The following is an 18073-nucleotide window of genomic DNA, read 5'->3' on the forward strand; positions in this document are numbered from 1 at the left end:
ACAGGTCATTTCACTAAGCTGAGCAGCATACCTGATGTCACGCCCTCATGGTGCCCTGCATCAGGCCCACTGGGAGCACGTGCTGCCAGGCCTAGAACTTGGCCTGCCTCGCGCATCACAAGACATCCCACCCACTCCTCAGATCATCTCATGTGTGGACAGGGAGATGTCAGCACCACCTCTATCATCCCCTTGTTACCACTGAGGACACTGAGCTTCAGAGAGGGTAAGTAACCTGTCTGGGTCACACAGCCTGAAATGAGACTGGACCAAACCCAAGTCCTCCAAAGACCAAATCAAGGGTCTTTCTACCACGCTGACTGCTCTTTCCTATAGTCTGGGGCTTTGCACAAGAGCCATAAATGGGTCACCTAGTACACACTGCATAGGAGGAGCTTGACACTCCCACTCCAGTGGCAAACTTGTGCTCCCCCAGCTCAGAAATACCATTTTAATACCATGGTAATAAGAGACTGGTTTGGCAGCAAGCACTCTGCCCAGTGTCTCTATGCTGCCTTTTCCCAGCGCCCACCGCCACCACCCCCCACCCCACCCCCCACCAGGGGCTGTGAGGACTGACCCTCAGGCCCTCGATGGGCAGCCGAGCTCCTACCTGCCCAGTTGGAGGGGTGCGAGAAGGCCTTGCTGCTCTGCACTACCTTCATGGCCTCGCCAGGGCCGCACTGGCCTTCAGGCCATTTAGCAGGGACGAGTACAAGGCGTGGAGGAACATCTTAGAAGCGGCCACGGGCACAGGCCACAAAGACACTAGGACACACTGTGCTCCAGCAGCCAGGAAGGCTCGTGTTAGCGCGACGACGCCGTCAGCTGTGACCTTGCTGTTAGACTCCTGGGAGGAGCCGAGGACCACCAGCTTCACGGGCAGCCGCAGGTCCAGGACATCGGCGGCTGTAAGCAGCAGCTCCTGCAGCGGCGGGCAGTCCGAGATGCTCTCCCCGTCGCTGGCATCGTCCTGCACTCGCAGGGACTCAGGGATGGTGTAGGGGTGGCCAAAGGAGCTCTTGCTGCCAGCCGGGTTGCCATCCATGCTGGGCGTGAGGACCAAGGCCGACAGTTTCCAAGAGATGTGGGTGGCAAAGTGGACGCACTCAGCCTGGGTCAGGGCACTCATGACCCGCTCTTTGGTGGCCACGCTGCCCACCAGGGGCTGGCAGCCCAGCAGCTCTGACACCATGTAGGCCTCCTCCTCGGCCGACGGCATCGGGCCCCACAGCCACCTGTCCATCACTGCTGACGGGAGCTTGGGGTTGCCAATGACGGCAGCCATGGACGTGGAGCTGGAGTAGGCAGGCGGGGGCTTCCTCAGATGAGACTAGGAGCAAAAAGACCAGCGGAGCCCCTGTCAGGCAGCGGCCGAGCCCTGAGAACCTCCAGACAGGGCTGGGTCCGGCCTGGCTCTACTTGTCCTCGTGATAACCTTGTTCACTCTACTTTTTCACACCTTTGTGACAAGAAGTGCACATCTTACTGAGACTCACACCTGCTGTGAGCTACAAGGCCTTGAAAATCAGCAGGCTGGATGGCAGGAAGGACGGGGCATGTAAGGGGGGGGTGTGTGGTGTCACCTGTCCCACACCTCCCCCCTGCAGACCTCCCCATGAGCCCCTAAATAAGGGGAACCCACTCCTGATGCAATAGGGGCTTTGAACTTGTTTAAACTTGTTTAAGCAATCACTCTCAGGAGAGACAGAACCAAATTAAGTCCTTTTCAGGCACCATGGACGGAAAAGATTGTAGTTCTCTTCTGCTTTAAGTGCTATAAGGAAAAATACCACTAAATTATAAAGTCAGCATAAAGAAGCCAAATCAAGTTCTGATTTCCCCCCACAATATCTTCTGATATTTTGTGGGAAACATCAAGTATCAAATTATTTCAAAATAACTTTTCAGTGTTTCTACTCAGTGATGCCTTAAACTCTAGGAAAGAGAAATGCGTGTGTCTGTTCATTACCTGGTTAAGTTGGCAAACAGCCAGTTCACTGTTGTCACCAACATGAAGCTCTCCTAACATGGGCCGGTGGGCAGATAGGCCACCTCTGCTTTGCAGGGCGGCCCTGGCTGTGGAGACGGAGCCAGGCCTCTGCAAAGAGCAGCACACAGCTCACTCCCAAGTGGGATTCAGTCAACCATGGACATGAGAAAAACTTGGACAAAATCATTTCTTCCACATGGAACTGATTCTGTCCCAAGAGAAATACCATTCAGCAACAAAACCAGTCATAGCTAAGATCCCTAAAATCCGTGAGGCAGAAACTAACTGGGTTGGAACCATGCCTATGACTAAGGACAACAGAGGCCAAGGCAAGTCCCATGGGGGCTGCCTGTGCCCAGGCCTGGGGTCTGGATCCCTAAACCAACTGACGTCTTCTCCCTGCAAGAAGGGGCCTTTCTGGCTAAGCTCCTCCTGGGGTCTAAGGGTTCTAGGAGCAGCTGGCAACTTTAAGGGCACTGTCACCTTTGAAGAGAGAGCAGTTCAGGCCCCGGTATTAAAGACAGCCCCGCCTGGCATGCTGCAGGGCAGTGCCAGTGGTGGGCACATGATGGCAGAAGGGCAGAGAGAAGCCAGGGTTTGAGTGTCTCTGGATGAGTTTAGAGAAGGGAAGAGGGCTCAGGGGTGGCTACGGGGCCCTCTAGTCAGGTGGGCAGGGCCAGGGGTGGCTGTGGGGTGAGCCCTGACCTGCAGATGGTCCACTGTCACCCTCCCGAGTCCAGGGTTCATCCCACACAGACTTCTGCTGAATAAGAACTAAGTCCCCTGTCCTCTGAAAGCCACCCCATTTGTTTTCAGTTCTTTGTTGGCCTGTGGGGCTCTTTTCCACTTGACACTAATCTTATCTGTCTGCCCTCCTGCCTGCGGCCCCTCCACTGGGCAGACTCCACTGGGCAGCTTGAGACAGGGAACCAGCTTCCTCAGACTTGGCCCAGCCTCCAGCCTGACCCAGAGCTGCAAGTAGCTCCCACCCTGATGTCCCAGCCAAACAGCGGAGAGAGAAATGATACATGTCAAGGCTTCTTGGGGAGTTCGGAAGGCTGTCCCCACTTTTGGACATGTCTACTCTAACCAGAAAGCCCACCTTTTGCGGAGACCATGTCTGCCCTCACAGTGCCCCGATCCGGCCCGAGGGCCCACGCCCCTGGCACCTGACGTGACCGCACTCACCTTGGACTGTGGGCCAAGGGCGCGGATGGAGGGGACAGCGATGAGGGCGAAGCGTTCGTAGAGGTACTCGTTGGAGGAGCTTCCCTTCAGGAGGGCGAAAGGGATGAGGTAGAGCTCTCCTTCCAGCACCAGGACCAGCTGCCGGTGCCGGCCCACGGGGCCGCTGGAGCGCATCAGGCCCTGCAGGGCAAGCGCAGCGTCAGGGAGGGAGGCCAGGAGGACCAGGTTCCCCCCGGGGCTGCAGGCGGTGTGGGGTGGGTTCGGCTGCCTGCCTCACAGGCCCCAGGAGGAGGTGGGAGGAGAGGGGCGAGCAGGGTAGCTGGGGTCACCATCGTGAAGGGGGTGTCCCACAAAGACCAGGACCTGCCCACATCTTCCCGATATTTCTAAATGGGCAGGGGATTCATCGAAAAGCAGTTGTCCCAGACAGCACTGAATCGTGGTGCCGAAGGGCCAGGGCAGGCATGCTGCGTAGGAAGGGGCCCTCTGAGCAGCAGAGAAGTGACCTCCTCACAAGCAGCAAGGACTCAACCGCAGTGCATCCACTTCGATGGACAAGAGGCTAGAGAAGCAGAGTGTGGATGAGCTGTGGGAGCTAGGATGACATCCCCTGAGAAAATTCCAGCTCCGGGGCCTGGCGTCACCTTGGGGCCCCCTGAGGAGATGACGGCCCCTTTGCCTGGGCTCTGCAGGGGGTGTCCCCACTCACCCCCACTCCCTGGGACCTGGCTGGGGTCTGACACTGATGGGCCCCACTGCTCCTGAAAGGCCTGGGTGGGACCTGAGGGAGGGGAGCATGCAGCCCCACAGCAGACAGACACCCCTTGTCCTCCAAAAGAACTGCTGATGGAGACTAAGGCCCTGTATTGATAAAACAAGTGGGCAACGACTGTGAAAGCTGGACTAGACATAGGCCAGGTGTGAATAAAGAGGCCTGCAAGGGGACATGCAGGTCCAACAGACTGTGGGCCAGGTGCTGGGGCAGCCCTGAGCCTTGGGGCACTGGCTGAGGGGATCATAGCCGGGCTCCAGGGACACACTCCCCTGATCCGTGGCTGCACTGCTGTGGGCACTTGGCTGAGGATGCAGACAGTGCTCAGCTAACCCAAAGTGGCATGTGCCTGGCAGGATATTCCATCTGTAAAACCTCATGTAGTTTTTTGTCTTTTTAAAAATTCTAGATGCATCTAAAGAAAGCTGAAAGAAAAATTACTAGGCCAATTTTCTTCTTGTTTGCTTTACGGGTCATCTTCCAAGAAGAGGTAAGAGTCTGACTATATATCCAGGAAGGAAGACGTGCAGTGTGCCCAAGGATTCCATTGCTGTCGGTGATGGGTTTCTGGGTTGGCACTCAGCGGTGGGGATGCCCTGCTCCCATCCAGCAGTCAACTCCTGGGCCTCATGTCCCCACCATGGGCAACACCAAGGCCCCTGCCTGGCCTGGCAGGTGGAGGTGGCTCTGGAAGGCACTCTTGAGGACACTGCCATCTGCTGCTTCACTGTGCCAAGGACCCGGAGGCTGGGCTGGTGGTGCCCTGACCTCGGATGGGTCAGCAGCTGTGACAATGACAACTGCTTGCTGCCCAGCCAGAGCCCTGCTGCCTGGCACGTGGGCACTGTGGGGGCTCAGGCCACCTGCCCAGACCCATCCTCGACTGAACCAGGTCCTCCAGGTATCACCAGATGAGATGGCAGCCCCAATCCTGCACACCCTCCCTGGACTCCAGCTACCAGGACCCAAACCCTAGTAAGTCTCTGTCAGGTGTCATTCCACAGGTCACAAGCTTCAGTGGAACAGCCAGCACTCTGAGTCCCCAGTCATGACAGCACCTATTGTGTGAGGTCAAGGTGAGCCCAGGCGTGCTGAGCCAAGTAAGAGGCTGGACACCAAATAAAGAAGAGGTTCACTGGCAGAGTGTCTTTGAAGGGACTGCACAAGCCTACAGATGGGTGGCCTCATGTCCAGGGAGGAGCTTGGGTGTCTTCTGAAGTGAAGTGATTTCTGATCTCTGCTAGGGCCTGCCTCTGGGCCTTGAACTCTCCATCAGCCCCTTGTGTCTATGGTGGGCCAACGGTGGACGACGGAGAAGCCAAGTTAAGTTTAGGACTCAGTCCCTGCTTGCAAGCTCACAATGACGTAATGCACTCAGGAGCCAAAATGTACCCCAGACTGTTACTGAGTAAGATGGCATTAAATACAGTGACAGAACAGAGCAGGACAGAAGTCTAAAAATGCCAGCTTGAGGCTGGGAGGCCTGCCCAGAACACAATGCTAGGCCCCCAGGCAGCTGCCTGTGCAGACGAGGCCTACCAGGTAAACAGAGGGCAAGGCTGGAGAGGGGCTGCTGGCCCAGATGAAGCCTCATGGTCAGGCAGGAGTGGGGCTCTCATAGGCTATGGGGACCCCACATGTGTCCTCTGCATTCAGAGGCAGGGTCTGTGTGGTACTTCAGATGGGGAGACACCGGCCAAGAGGAGGGGACAGGAGACTTGCCAAGACTTGGCAGCGAGGACAGGGAGAGTCTGAAACTCTAGCCTGGGAGCTTGGGAGGCTTTCTCTGCTCTGCATTCCCAAATTCCTAGGTCTGGGTCCTCCCTGGATAGTGCCTTGCAGCGGATCCTGAGCCGTCCCACTCACAGCCCTGGGTGAGGGTCCCCATGGGACCCTTGTCCAGCAGAGAGGAAGGAGGTGGGCAACAGCAGCCCTGGCCATGGGCATTGGGCCACAAGGCAGGCTGACTTAACATGCTGGTGAAGGGGCCCTGGAAGCCATCCTCTGGCTTCTGGCCTCTGGGCCCTGCCTCAGAACACCCAAGCATTGCCTGTGCCCTGAAGGATCAGCCACAAGTGCTGATGTGAATTTAAACACGAGAACACAGTGACATCTCTATCCAGTTACATGTCCTCTGTGAGACGGAAAGGACAGGGGATTCAAGGAGCCACCATCTGCGCCTTGGTCTGTCAGTCCAGGAGGTTTGCTAGCTACGGAATTTCTGGCATCAGAAGATAAAAGGGCCCCACACCAGCAACTAACAGCTCAAAACCAGCCAGGAAAGGTTCTAACTTCCTGAACTCTGCAGTTTCCAGAATGGGGTCTTCGGAAATGGAACAAGCGGGAGGCCAGGTATACTAAAATCTGCCAATGCCCCCAGGACGCATCCCCCCACTCTCATCAAGGCTGTGACCCCCCACCACCAGAGGGGGAGGCCGGGCTATGAGGGATGCGGCCAAGCCCGGGCTCTGCAGAGGGAGAAGGGCTCCTTTTCCTGCAAGGGTGGGTGCTTCAGGGGGCTCTGGGCAGCTGTCACCAGTTTATGCTCTCAGCTCTGGACACCCTGTCAACACCCGTTCATCCCAGGCTGCTTCCTGCAGCCACTTCTCCACAGGGCATTGAGGGCCTGCAGGGGAAGGAGTTCTCCTACTGCCCAGGTCGGGGTGTGCGAGGACATCTGGGAGCCTGGAACATGGCCCCTCTGTGGCCCTGCAGTCCCGGCCTGGCCCTCGACCTGGAAAGCAGAGCCCATGGAGCCCCGCACCACCCCCCAACACCCCGAGGCCTCTGGCCCTGGTGGCTCATTGTGGAAGTGAGGCTACCCGGCAACCTTGACCAGCTCAGGCCTGACCAGACCAGTGAACCCCCTTGCTCTTGGCCGATACCTTCTCCGGAAGTCATCTTTCCTGGGGTTCACTCCCTCAGCCCAGGGGAACCTCACAGTCTCCTTGTCTCACAGTTACCCTCCAACACAGGGCACAATATTTATACTAAACTTCCCCTGGTTACCTACTGTTTGGTTTCTAGCTCTTGTCTGGACCCAGACCCTCTGTCGAGCTGGGCTTGGAGGGATGGAAAGCCTTGTCCAGTGACCAGGAAGGGAAGACACATTCAGGGGAGAGGCCTCTGCCATGGGGGCCAGGCCAGCGTGAGCTCTGCGTGACCAGAATCGCTGGAGTGGGGGGCACAGGGCTGGTCCTGAGCCTGTCCAAAAGACCTTCACCTCTGCTTCCAAACCCGCAGGACAGCGCTAATGCCATGACCTCATGGGCAGGGTGGGGGCACCTGGCCAGGCTCCGAGCAAGCAAAACCTGAATTCTCCACTGCTTTCTCACAGGTCCTGTTCTTTCTGCTGGGATGCTATCATTTTTCTAGTACAACTCATTCCTTTTCCGTTCTGTGCTTATAAACACTTATGCAGCCAAAACACATAAATGGGCTCTTTAGAGTGTCCAGCTCCAAATAGAACCCAGGGGCTAAGAAACACCCACGTCACTGCTGCCCTTCTCATTCTCATGTCCCTGTCACCATCATCCACAGCCATTAATGGAGTGTCCCCGACACCTGATGCCTGTGAAATCTGCCACCAATCAGTTACTCTGAAGTCCAGCTTCTGAGGCTGTAGTTCCCCCAGGCAACCCCCACGGATTCTGAGTGTTTGCCTGGGTGGTGAATTCTGATTTGGTCATCACTTGGTCAACAGGGACCTCCACTATATACTCATGGTGACCAGGGGTCCTGAGCCATTCAGAAAGCACAATATCAAAGGTGAAGCCCCTGTGTCCTGACTCTGGCTTAGGAACTATGTGCTCCGTGCACAGCACTGGTGTTCAGAGGAGCTGCCTGTGGCCTCCTCACATGCGAGTTCCATTTTCATGGAAGGACACAGGAAGCCTCTCAGAGCCTCTCAGCAGCACAGGCCAGAGAATGAGCATCACTGATCACTGTGGAGGAAGGAGTGGGCCCATGAACTTTCCAGGAGATGAGATTTGGGATGAAATGGACTTGACTGTCTATGACAAGGATTCCAGAAGCAAAAAACTGCTGGGTATCTGGATACCTCAGAACCATTAAGTAGAGCTTGGGTTTTTTTCCTGACTTACATATATTTTTTTGTCTTTTTAGGGCCACACCTGTGGCACATGCAGGTTCCCAGGCTAGGGGTCAAATCAGAGCTGCAGCTGCCGGCCTATGCCGCAGTCACAGCTACACCAGATCCTTAACCCACTGAGTGGGCCCAGGGGTCAAGCCTGCATCCTCATGGATACTAGTTAGGTTCTTTACCCACTGAGCCCTAACAGGATCTCCCTGACTCATATTTTTGATTGAGTGAATAGATCAAACAGAACTTTTTAAGGTAGAGAAACCTTTTGTGTGATGCTTCTGAGAAATCTTGGTGTCACAGATGGTTTTATCAGTCTCAGTAAATATCATGCTGTTGAAAATAACCCGAAACCACAACTAAAAGCTACCAGGACTGCTGACCACTATATTCCAACCAGAAATGCAAAAGTTCAAATTCAGTCCACTCCACTGTGCTCTCTGACCAACCAAACAAATCACTGGTTTGCCTGGAGATTCTGAGAAGGGCAGGCAGGAATCTGGCTGGGGGAGGCACAGAACCAGTGGCCAACCAGAGCCAGAGGGGCCTGCTAGACCAATGGGCCTCTCAGTGGTGGGCATGCCTTGGCTCCCCCAGAAACTGCCAGGGTCAGGCTGAGAAGGGGGCTCTTGAACATCAGCTCAAATCCACCTATGCAGCCCCAACCCAGGCGAGAACACCACTTGCCTGGCGGGAACTCACTGACGGATCTGGCGCTCCCACTACTGATGTCAGTGGTACAGACAGCTTGGGAGTAACTGCCTTCATTTTTCCTTTTCCTAATCAATTGTGGAAATGCTTGCTATCCTTGGGTGACATTTGTCCTCATTTGAATGTTATTACAGATGTCTCCATCAAAAATCAATCAGACATAATAAATAAATAAATAAATAAATAATAAAAATAAATAAAAAATCAATCAGACAGCCTAGTGCTGCCCATCTCATGGGTCTCCTCCCCCATCCCGCACCCTGGAGTCAAATCTGTTCTGTAGATAAACGTTCCCTACCTCCAAAGCCCCCAGGATGTTTACAAACCATGCCAGCCTCACCACCTGGGGAGGAGCAAGCTAGGTATCAGGCTGCTTGATTTTACAAGAGCCTTCTTCCCACAGAGCAGTAATTACAGTCATGACCCAGCTGAAGACAAGCTCTCCTCCTGGCCAAGGCCCTACCTTGAGTTCTCAGGTGAGAGGTTCCTGGGCAAATCTCAGAGCTCTGTTTAGGAAGGCAGTTTGCTAATCTAACCGACAGGAACAGCAAGGTCTAAGTCCATGTCTGGGGTCCTGAAACAAGTAACTCCACTTAGCCTGGGGCTTCGTTCGTCAGGAGCAGAGGGGTGAGGAGTCCTTTTCTTTCTGACCAAAGCTGTTCAGTCCTCCCACCTGTCCTCTCATTGGGGCTTTTATGACCATAAAATGTAGGAAACAGGGGATTTAAATAAGTGGAAATGACTATAAGGATGACAGACTATAACTAGAACAAGCCCAGAGACTTAACTCACATTTAAAGAGTGATTCACACCAAATTCTAGGGAATTTTCTACTCTAAATCCTTGATGATAGTAGCTTCTGGCTCTAGACGAAGTCCCATCTGTAAACTGAGGGGTAACTTGGGAGGAGCGCCTTCGCATGGGGAGCCCCTGCGGCCTCGCCACATCGGTGTGGCCCCTGTTGGCGCACTGTTCTGTGCATCCCTGCTGTGGGGACCAGACTGTCCAAGGTCCATCCTTTCACCACAAGCAGGGAAGCCCAGGCTCGCACATGAGTTACTATCCTTCACTCTGCTGTGATTAAAGATGAAGGCCACGGACATAAACGTGGTCCCAGTCCCTTGTAACCTTCTTTGGTGACATTTTCTCCTTCGGGTTTGAGACAGGATTTGACTTAATGTCTGGAGATGGCTTTTGTGCAGATGTAACTGTATCCCCCTCAAAAGATAACTGGACACGCTCACCCCATCCTGACAGCAAAGGACAGCGTGGATCCAGTAAAGAGCCATGGCAGTGTTTCCCTGAAGCTAAATTAAATCAAGCGCTGGTGGAAGCCTGCGGTAAAAGCTCATTCTGTTCCACTTTTCATACCGTCTGACCTAGTCCCTTAGCACCAGGACTGAGGCTAAACAAAGGCAGTTGTTCAAATAATTATAAGCCCCATGTGAAGAGGCTAATCGTTTTAGGCTTGAAGTGTCATTGATTCATAATCTTGGATTTTCGGTTTTGATTTGTATTTTCATTGACGATGTGGAGAAGGGCCTGGCTCTGTCTGGCAGCTGACAGCGGTGGGAGCAGGCAGCGGTGTCGTGTCGCCCTCTAGTGGCTCCGGAGCAGGGCGGGAAGAGGCAGGGTGACCCCCACCTCCTCCACCGGCTGGAGTGGCTGGCTGAGTGGGAGCATAGCCTGTGAGCATCAGACCTGACCCTCCCGTCCACAGCAAACGGGAAACATGGTGGGTCACATTAGTTAGTCAAGGGAAAAACTCTTGCCCTGATCATTTACTTGAAAGGTCTTCGAAACATTTTACTCTACATCTCATTTGAGGCAGCCTAACTCCTTTACTGTGTTTGAACTGCTCAGTCACAAAAAGGCACACTTTAGTCTATCAGGACTAAGGATGTGCTTGAGTAAATGCCTTGCGTCAAGATGAGGCCGCACCCCAAGGCCGAGAGCAAGGGCCGGCACATCTGTTTAGACATGATGCTCCTGAGCACAGAGAAGCCACTGCTGTGTCAGGGTGTCTGGGTGCTGGGTTCTCCTTCCTGTACACTGGCATGACTTCCATCATCATTTTAACTTCTTTGAGGCCGAGTCCATAAATCTCCCCTGCCCGGCTCCCCAGGAGAAGCACAGGTGTCCAGACACCAGCAACCACTCATCCCACAGGCATATTTTTATCAAGTCATAAGGAAAAGTCCTCAGAGAGAAAACCTGCCTAAAACACACATACAGGGTTTATAAACTCACAGGATGCCTCCGAGGACGACTGGTGGCTCTGGTGGCCACAGCAGCTTTTCCCCTGGCTGGAGACACTGTGATGGGCAGAGGGAGGGCCACCTCTCCCCAACCCCCCAGGCCCAAGGATTTCTGCCTCCCATACGATCTGAGGGAAGAGTCCTTTCTGAGTTACGCTTTTCCTGGCCCAATGGGGTGGTACCAACCAGCAAAACAAACAGCACTCGGGTATGGGTCCCCCGCGGGCACATTGCTGCACTTGCAACCTACTCAGAAATAAGCCAGACCTGGCCCCTGGCTGCATGGCAGGGTTGGGGACTCACAGACTCAAAGCTCCTCCAGAGCAGCCCAGCCCCTTCTTTCTGCTTAATAACCCTCAGAAAACTCGCAGGTGCCGCACTAAAGTGGCCACAGAAAATCTTTTAGCTGACTCCTGCCTTAGGGCTCCTGCTTTGCCTCCAGACAAGAGCCTAAAACCAAATGCAGCTTTGAAACACGTACCATCCTACAAACTTTACTGAGTGCCAATATGCATGAGGCCCTGTGCCAGCTGCTAGGGACACATCACCCTCAATTTCTGATGAGGACATGGGTAGCAGCTTGGCCAAGGTCACCAGGCAGGAAAAGGCAGCACCTAAAGGCTCTGTGCTTTGCTTCACTCCTGTGTCCCCGAGCAGGGGAAGTGCAGAGGGCACTGGCAGGCAGTGTAGCTTCTTGAGAAATATTAGGCAAGTCGACACAGGTGCTTGGAAGTCCAGGCTGGGAGGGGCTCAGGCATTCCCTGGGGGTGAAGGAGTCATTGTCAAGGTGTGGTTTCCTGAGGATGCACTCCACCTCTGTCAGTGTCGAAAGTGGAAATGCTGCTGATGGGCCACTCCAGTGCGTGGGAGGCAAAGCTCCTGCCCAGCTGCAGGGAGCCGCCAGGAGGGCTCATCCACCCCTGCCACCTGAGAGCTGGGCCCCCACAAGCACAGCCTCCACCTGCTCCAGGCACCCTGGTACTTCCTAGGGCCTGTTATGAACTAAATGTTTGTGTCCCCCCCAAGTGCACATGTTGATACCCTAACTCCCAGTATGACAGTATTTGGAGGGACCTTTGGGAAATAATTCAGTTTTGACAAGGTCCTGAGGGCAGGAGCTCCATAAGAGATCAGTACCCTTAGAAGAAGAGGAAGAGACACGAGTGTGTTCAAGCTGTCTGTCTCCATCTCTTTCTCTCTCCACCACGTGAGGACACATGAGAAAGCGGCTGTTTGCAAGCCAGGGAGAGGACCCTCACCGGAAAGCTGACCTTCTGGCACCCTGACTTGGGACTTTCAGCCTCTGGAACAGTGAGAAATAAATGTCTGTGGCTAAAGCCCCCAGTCAGTAGTGTTTTTTTACAGCAGCCAGAGCTGACTAATACATAGTTGTGTACAAAAGCACATGATAGGCTCACCATTCAGAGTTACAAAATCCCTGGGCCCTTTGGCATCCCCCCAGCCAGTTAGAGAGCCACATCTGGACTGGAGGCTCTGGTCCACATCTGGACCACAGCCTCAGGCAGCAGCCGCACTCAACCTTCCAAGAAATCACAGGTGCAAGGGTGTCTCTGACCTTGAACCCTGTGATGGAGTGAGTCCTGACAGAGGCTGAGGGATCTGTTTTCACGAAGAAGTAGCACTCTGGCTTAAAGTTGCTCAGGCACTACACTCGGAGGAGCTGTGGGTGGGAAAGCACTGCCAGGCCTGTCCCGCATACTGACTGCTGAGATGTGTGCAGCCCTGTCCCCCCTGGGCCTCCCCAGGCCTGATGCACAAGCTGGGAAGGGGCCACATTTCACTTGTACCTGAGGTCTCTGAGGCGAGTTTACCAGCTAGTAAGGAGCAGAGCTAGGACTTGAATTCAGTTCTGCCAGCTTGGAGCTCAGGGCCTCATCCACTCACCAGTGACCAACTGAGAACACGTGTCCACTTCAGCCTCCAGACGCTGACTGAGAAGCTGGATGGAGGAGCCCCTTGTCCTGGAAAACCTCCGGCTATCTCAGGACCCTGTTTTGTGTCTGAGGGGTGTGGGGTGCTGAGCAAGCAGCAAGTAATGATCTTGACTGCCCAGCAGCCTGGTGGCCGAGTAGGACTTACCCCTTCCATGGGCGCCAGGAGTAGGTCATACAGAGCACGCAGCGGCGGCCTGGCCAATGAGCTCTGCCTCCTGGGCAGAGAGGAGGTCCCCTCCTTGATGGGTGATGCAGTGTTGCCAACCAGGCTGGTCATACTCTGGCAGCTCCTGGGAAGAGAAGGCGGGGATGAAGCTGGGCATGCGGGCCCCGGGCTCCGGTTCCTGGAAAAGGCAGCTGGAGGCTACAGGAGAGGCCACACCAGCCTCCCTCCTGGCCTGGCCTCTTTTTCCCTCTCAGGGACTCTTCACAGAACAGTGAGCGCAGACAGAAACCGCAGGGCAAACCAGCTGCACACAACAGCTTACGTTTCTGTGGAGTTTTTCTGCATCATCACATGTCCTGGAGTGCTGTTCAAAGGATTTAATTACATCCTTGTGTGGAGCGACCGGGAAGGCAAATGTGAGCACCAGAAGAACTGGCGGCCACCATGCTACCGGAGAGGAAAGGGACCCAAGGCCAATCTACAGGGTGGGAGCCCTGGACACGACAGAATGAGGATCATGCTGGCTGCAACCTGGGCTCATGTCAAGGTCAGCCCCCGCCACCCCTGCCCCAGCACAGCACGAGGCCCACTGGGAGGACAACAGTACCTGCATAGGGTAGGGCTAGGGGCAGGGCAGCTTAGGAGCAGCTACAGGGTTTTATTTGGCTGTCTAATTTATGTTCCAGTGTTTCCAGGCAAATTTTTATTAATATGGATGGTATTTTCAACCCTGAGGACCCCACGTTTCACATTCCCAACACAAGATAAGAATATTCATTGAATCATTCATTCATTGATTCTCCAGGAAAACAATTCCCTAGCATGGCTTCACAAGGGGCAATGATGCAGGCCCTGGGGGCTGAGAGAGGACACATGGCACAGGGGGCAGAAGAGACAGCAGCGGGGAAACAAATCCATTTCCAGTGCAAAGACCAAGTGGCCCCCACAAGTCTCTCTCAACTGACCCCCTCAGCCTGGCTGGCATGGTTTCAGCAAAGCCTCTGGTGACGTTCTCTGCATGACTACTAGACGATCAGTGGTCTCTTGATTTAGAAACTGCACAGTTTGGGAGTTTCTGCTACATTCAAGGACCTTAAGGCAGGGACCAGGTCTTAGACCAGACTGCCACCAAGTAAGTACTTTGGGTTGCTGGTAGTGGCAGCTCCTTGGTTGTTACCTAAGGAAAAACAAAAGGTGGCTTTCCCTCCTGGGCCAGGCCAGGATCCACAACCACCTAAGGAAACAATACGAAAGGTTCGTCTGCATTTTTTAGGGATGGCTTCTGTCCCCTGGCCTCCCCAGCCCTTCCTAGAGTTCTCAGCAATGTCCCACCTCTTTTTTTCTTTGGCTGTACCCACAGCCAAGTTGGAAGTTCCTGAGCCAGAGATCCAACCTGAGCCACAGCAGTGACAATGCCAGATCCTTACCCACTAAGCTACCAGGGAACTCCCAGCAACATGCCACTTCTAAATTCTAGGGTTGTGCCAAGCCAGACTGTGAGCCCTTAGCACCCAGCCTGGTCCTGCAAGAGGAGGAGCAGCAGAGGACCCGGAGGGCCTGGGAGACCCCTCACAGCCGCTCCTCCATCTCACTCATTCAGGGAAGATGTAATTACAGGCGACTGCGGCTGTGGCACGTCTTTGCCGTCAGAACCAGTGAAGCATAGATAATCCTGGAGTGACACTCAGAGGCTCATTTAATTCCCTAGAATACACCGCAAAGAGCACTGTTCCCCTGAAGGAGAGAGCACCAAATTGCTCTCCAGAGGAGATGTTCTGGTGTGACACGCAGCGTCTGTCACGGCCCCGTGTGCTCCTTCACACGCCTGTGTGCACTCATATTCTTGGCAGGCAGGGAGCACAGCCCAGGGAGCCTGGGCTGCCACCAGGACAGCAGGATGGGGTGACAGCAGTATTGTGGCACCCTCTCTCTGCACACCCCTCGTTTCACTCCCTAGACACATGTCTGCCTGGACTGTGGGCTTGTAACCTGACTCGAGGCGCCTGAGCGTGATTCATCAGGCCACAGACACCCAGGGGGAGTGCCATGTCTCCAGATGAGGCAGGTCCTTTGGTGACCAGTGGGGCACTCCGCAAACCCCAGGGCCCTGAACTGAACAGCTCCTGCTGGAGAAAGAGGCCCAGTTCTGCAACCCAGACCCCCCGGGTACAAGGAGAACAGCATAACCGAGCTGTATGGGGAAGGTGGCTGCCCAAAGCACACTACTTACTTAAAAAAATCAGAACCACATGTGCGGCCCCCTCCCTGGTGAGCAGGGTACCCAGGGCATAGGACGTCAGGCTGGGCGGGTGCTGAGGCCTGGGCAGGGTCCCCTGCTGGCAGTGGAGCTGCTGAAACATGGCTCCTGGAAGTGGAGGGCAAGGGAGTGCCAAGGATCCTAGCCTGAGGCTAGTCTCTCACCCTCTGCACATTACTCTATGCATCTGCAAAAAGGGGAAATGCTGCAATGAGTGTCAGGATCAGGGAGAACGAGAAAAATGTTGGGAGTCTCATGAGGGGACAAGGACTGAGACAGAGGTCTGGGCAGGAGGGTGGGAGATGGCTGGGCTGCCTTTTTACTGAATCCATGAAGTACCAGAGGCATCTTAAGAGGCCCAACAATACTAACCAATTTCAAATGCATCACTGCCCACACGGTGCCAGGCACAGTGGGTCTAGAGAGGGGCTGGGCCACAGGTCACTGCACTGGGGTGTGAGGAAGGAGACAGTGCCAGCAGAGGTCCAAGGTCACAAGACCCTGACTAGTCGCTAGTTAGGCAGAGCCAGGGGAGAGCTTTCTGGGAACAGGCCGTTTGATGTGGGCACAGGGGACAACCTGAAGTTAGGCTCCCCATGGACAAGGCAGGCAAAGCCATTGCAAGCTGAGGAAACAACACAGGGAAAGGCACCACTGTTGGGAACGGAGTCCTGGGGGAGCTGGGGCAGTGAGTGCTGGGGGCAAGCGTGGAGGGTGGGGCTGCAGGCCTGAGAGGCAAGGGGCCAGGTGGCTTGTGCTGCAGGGAGGCCAGCCCAACCCCCTCAAGCACCAGACCTGGATGAACAGGAAGCTCCTCCCCTAGGCAAGGCCGATTAGAGGAAGGCTGTGCTGTCTACACCCTTCCCTGAAGGTCTCCAGGGCTGGTGACCAGGCTGGGATCTCACCCCTGGCAGGTCCAGGTGGGAGGCCAGTCCATTTCTTTGGTCAGGGCTGGTAAACACGTGGCCGGTCAAGGCATCTGTGGCTCTGTGGAGGTTTCCGGGGACACTCTTTGGGTATCTGTATGCTTCCAGGGGAGGGTCTCAGGTTGGGACTCACTGAGGTCCTCACCTCCACAGAGCTGCCTTGTACAGACTGCAATCAAACAGCTGCCTTTGTGCATTGCTTCTGTTTTTGCTACAACATTTACAGTGACCTACGGTGCCTGTCTCACTGGGGGGTGCTTGCCTAGAGATGTGCATAGAAACATCCATGATACTTCAAAACAGCCAAGCAGGCAGCTCCTTAGCCCCGAGCCCAGGAATGTTCACAGACAACACAGCAGCCCACCAGGGTGCCCCCATCTCCCAGGTGTGAGACTCTGACAAGCCATGTCACTTTTCTACTCTCCACTTTTCCTTGCTTGTAAAATGAAAGCCTGGACTAAATTCCTTGTAGGTCTCTTCCAGTTTTAAAAAATTAAAAATTGACTCAATCTAGGAAGCCATCAAAACTGCGGTGGCTTTTTTAACACCCCTGCTGACAGGACACAACCACAGCCCCCTAAGCCCTCCTGGAGTTTGCCTGTGTGAGCAGCAGAGTGCCAGGGCGTGAGTGCAGCTCTCAAGTGCGCAATCTGTCCAGAGAGTCAGCACTGCCAATGCACGTCCTGTGGTCAGGATTCAGAGTCACAGTTGAATGGCCACGTTCCCCTGGGCTCTGAGCCCTTGGCCGCAGTGGTTGACAGGTGTGAGTGGGTGTGTGAGATGGTCTGCTGCCTGCTGTCCTCACAGGCACATCTGCCTCCTTCCTGGCAATGTCATCATGGCTGAGTGCATCCATCGCACTGTGGAAGCTCCACGGGGCGCGACCTCGGTGCTGTACTGCTTTGAATTCTGCAGGGCTTTTCAGCCTGGCTGATGTCTCTCTGCCTCAGCCATCTGGTCTCTAAGACCAGAGAGAGGATGGTGCTTCAAGAGGGTGGAAATGTTTCCCATAAGGCAAGAGTATGAAATGCAGGAGGGGCCGTGCTCCCCGTTTAGGTGCCTACAGGGCCTGCCACATCCACACCACCTTCTCAGGGCCCCAGGGAGCCGGAAGGCTCTTCCTTTATGGATGAGGAACTAAGGTTCAGAGAGGCCAAGAGTCAGGGTATAGCTCACTGGTAGAGCATTTCACCACAGAGAGGCCCAGAGACCTGCACAAGGCTGCCTGGTAGGGCAGGGTCAGCCTTCCTCCTGGCAGGGGAGGGGTTTTATTGCATCCTTCCAACCTTCAGGACACCCTGAGAAACCTGTACCTCTGACACCTGGAGTTCCAGCTGCTGGGTCCACAAAGTTGAAGCTGGCAGCAGGGGACCTCTCTTGGACTTTGCGGAAGCCTGAAGGAGGGACCAGACTCCTGGGACACCCAGCTGCACCACCAGGCAGCTCCAGCAGGTGGCAGTGGCTCCCTTTCCTTGAGTCCTCCATCTATGGCCAGGGACCCCGTATGGCTAATTGACAGCCCAGCTCTCAGCAAAGAGGGTTTTCTCACACCACACCGTGGTCTTTATCAGCTCATTCCTCAGATGATGTTTATTAATCTACTTCTGGAGAAATATTCGCTTCCCATGCGGCATGGCCATCTGTGTGGTTACAGGGAAAGGAAAGGGAGCGAGCTGGTATCCAGGGAGAGGGGAGGCCGGCAGTCAGTGGGGAGCTGCCTGGTCTCTGTGCCACAGGATACAGAG

At 54.8% G+C, this 18073-nt stretch overlaps 1 protein-coding gene and 1 long non-coding RNA gene across 4 annotated transcripts in view; one reads left to right on the forward strand and one right to left on the reverse strand.

Annotated features, from left to right (window-relative positions):
* The window catches only part of LOC110256863, an 89211-nt gene extending 84076 nt beyond the window's left edge, over window positions 1-5135 (forward strand). The window contains exons 5-6 of one of the 3 annotated variants that reach the window (XR_002338912.1): window positions 65-226; window positions 4363-5135. This is a non-coding gene — a long non-coding RNA (uncharacterized LOC110256863). Of the gene's footprint in view, window positions 1-64; window positions 3176-4362 lie in introns of those variants that run through there. The other 2 variants (XR_002338913.1, XR_002338911.1) reach the window with 2 other exon arrangements.
* TTC28 (tetratricopeptide repeat domain 28) overlaps window positions 1-18073 on the reverse strand; it is a 607234-nt gene that overhangs the window by 16460 nt on the left and 572701 nt on the right. The window contains 4 exon segments of the mRNA XM_021074051.1: window positions 614-676; window positions 679-1333; window positions 3182-3361; window positions 13125-13269. Of these exon segments, the coding sequence (XP_020929710.1) occupies window positions 614-676; window positions 679-1333; window positions 3182-3361; window positions 13125-13269 (1043 nt within the window).

Source organism: Sus scrofa, chromosome 14, assembly GCF_000003025.6.
Source record: "Sus scrofa isolate TJ Tabasco breed Duroc chromosome 14, Sscrofa11.1, whole genome shotgun sequence".
Lineage (NCBI taxonomy): Eukaryota > Metazoa > Chordata > Mammalia > Artiodactyla > Suidae > Sus > Sus scrofa.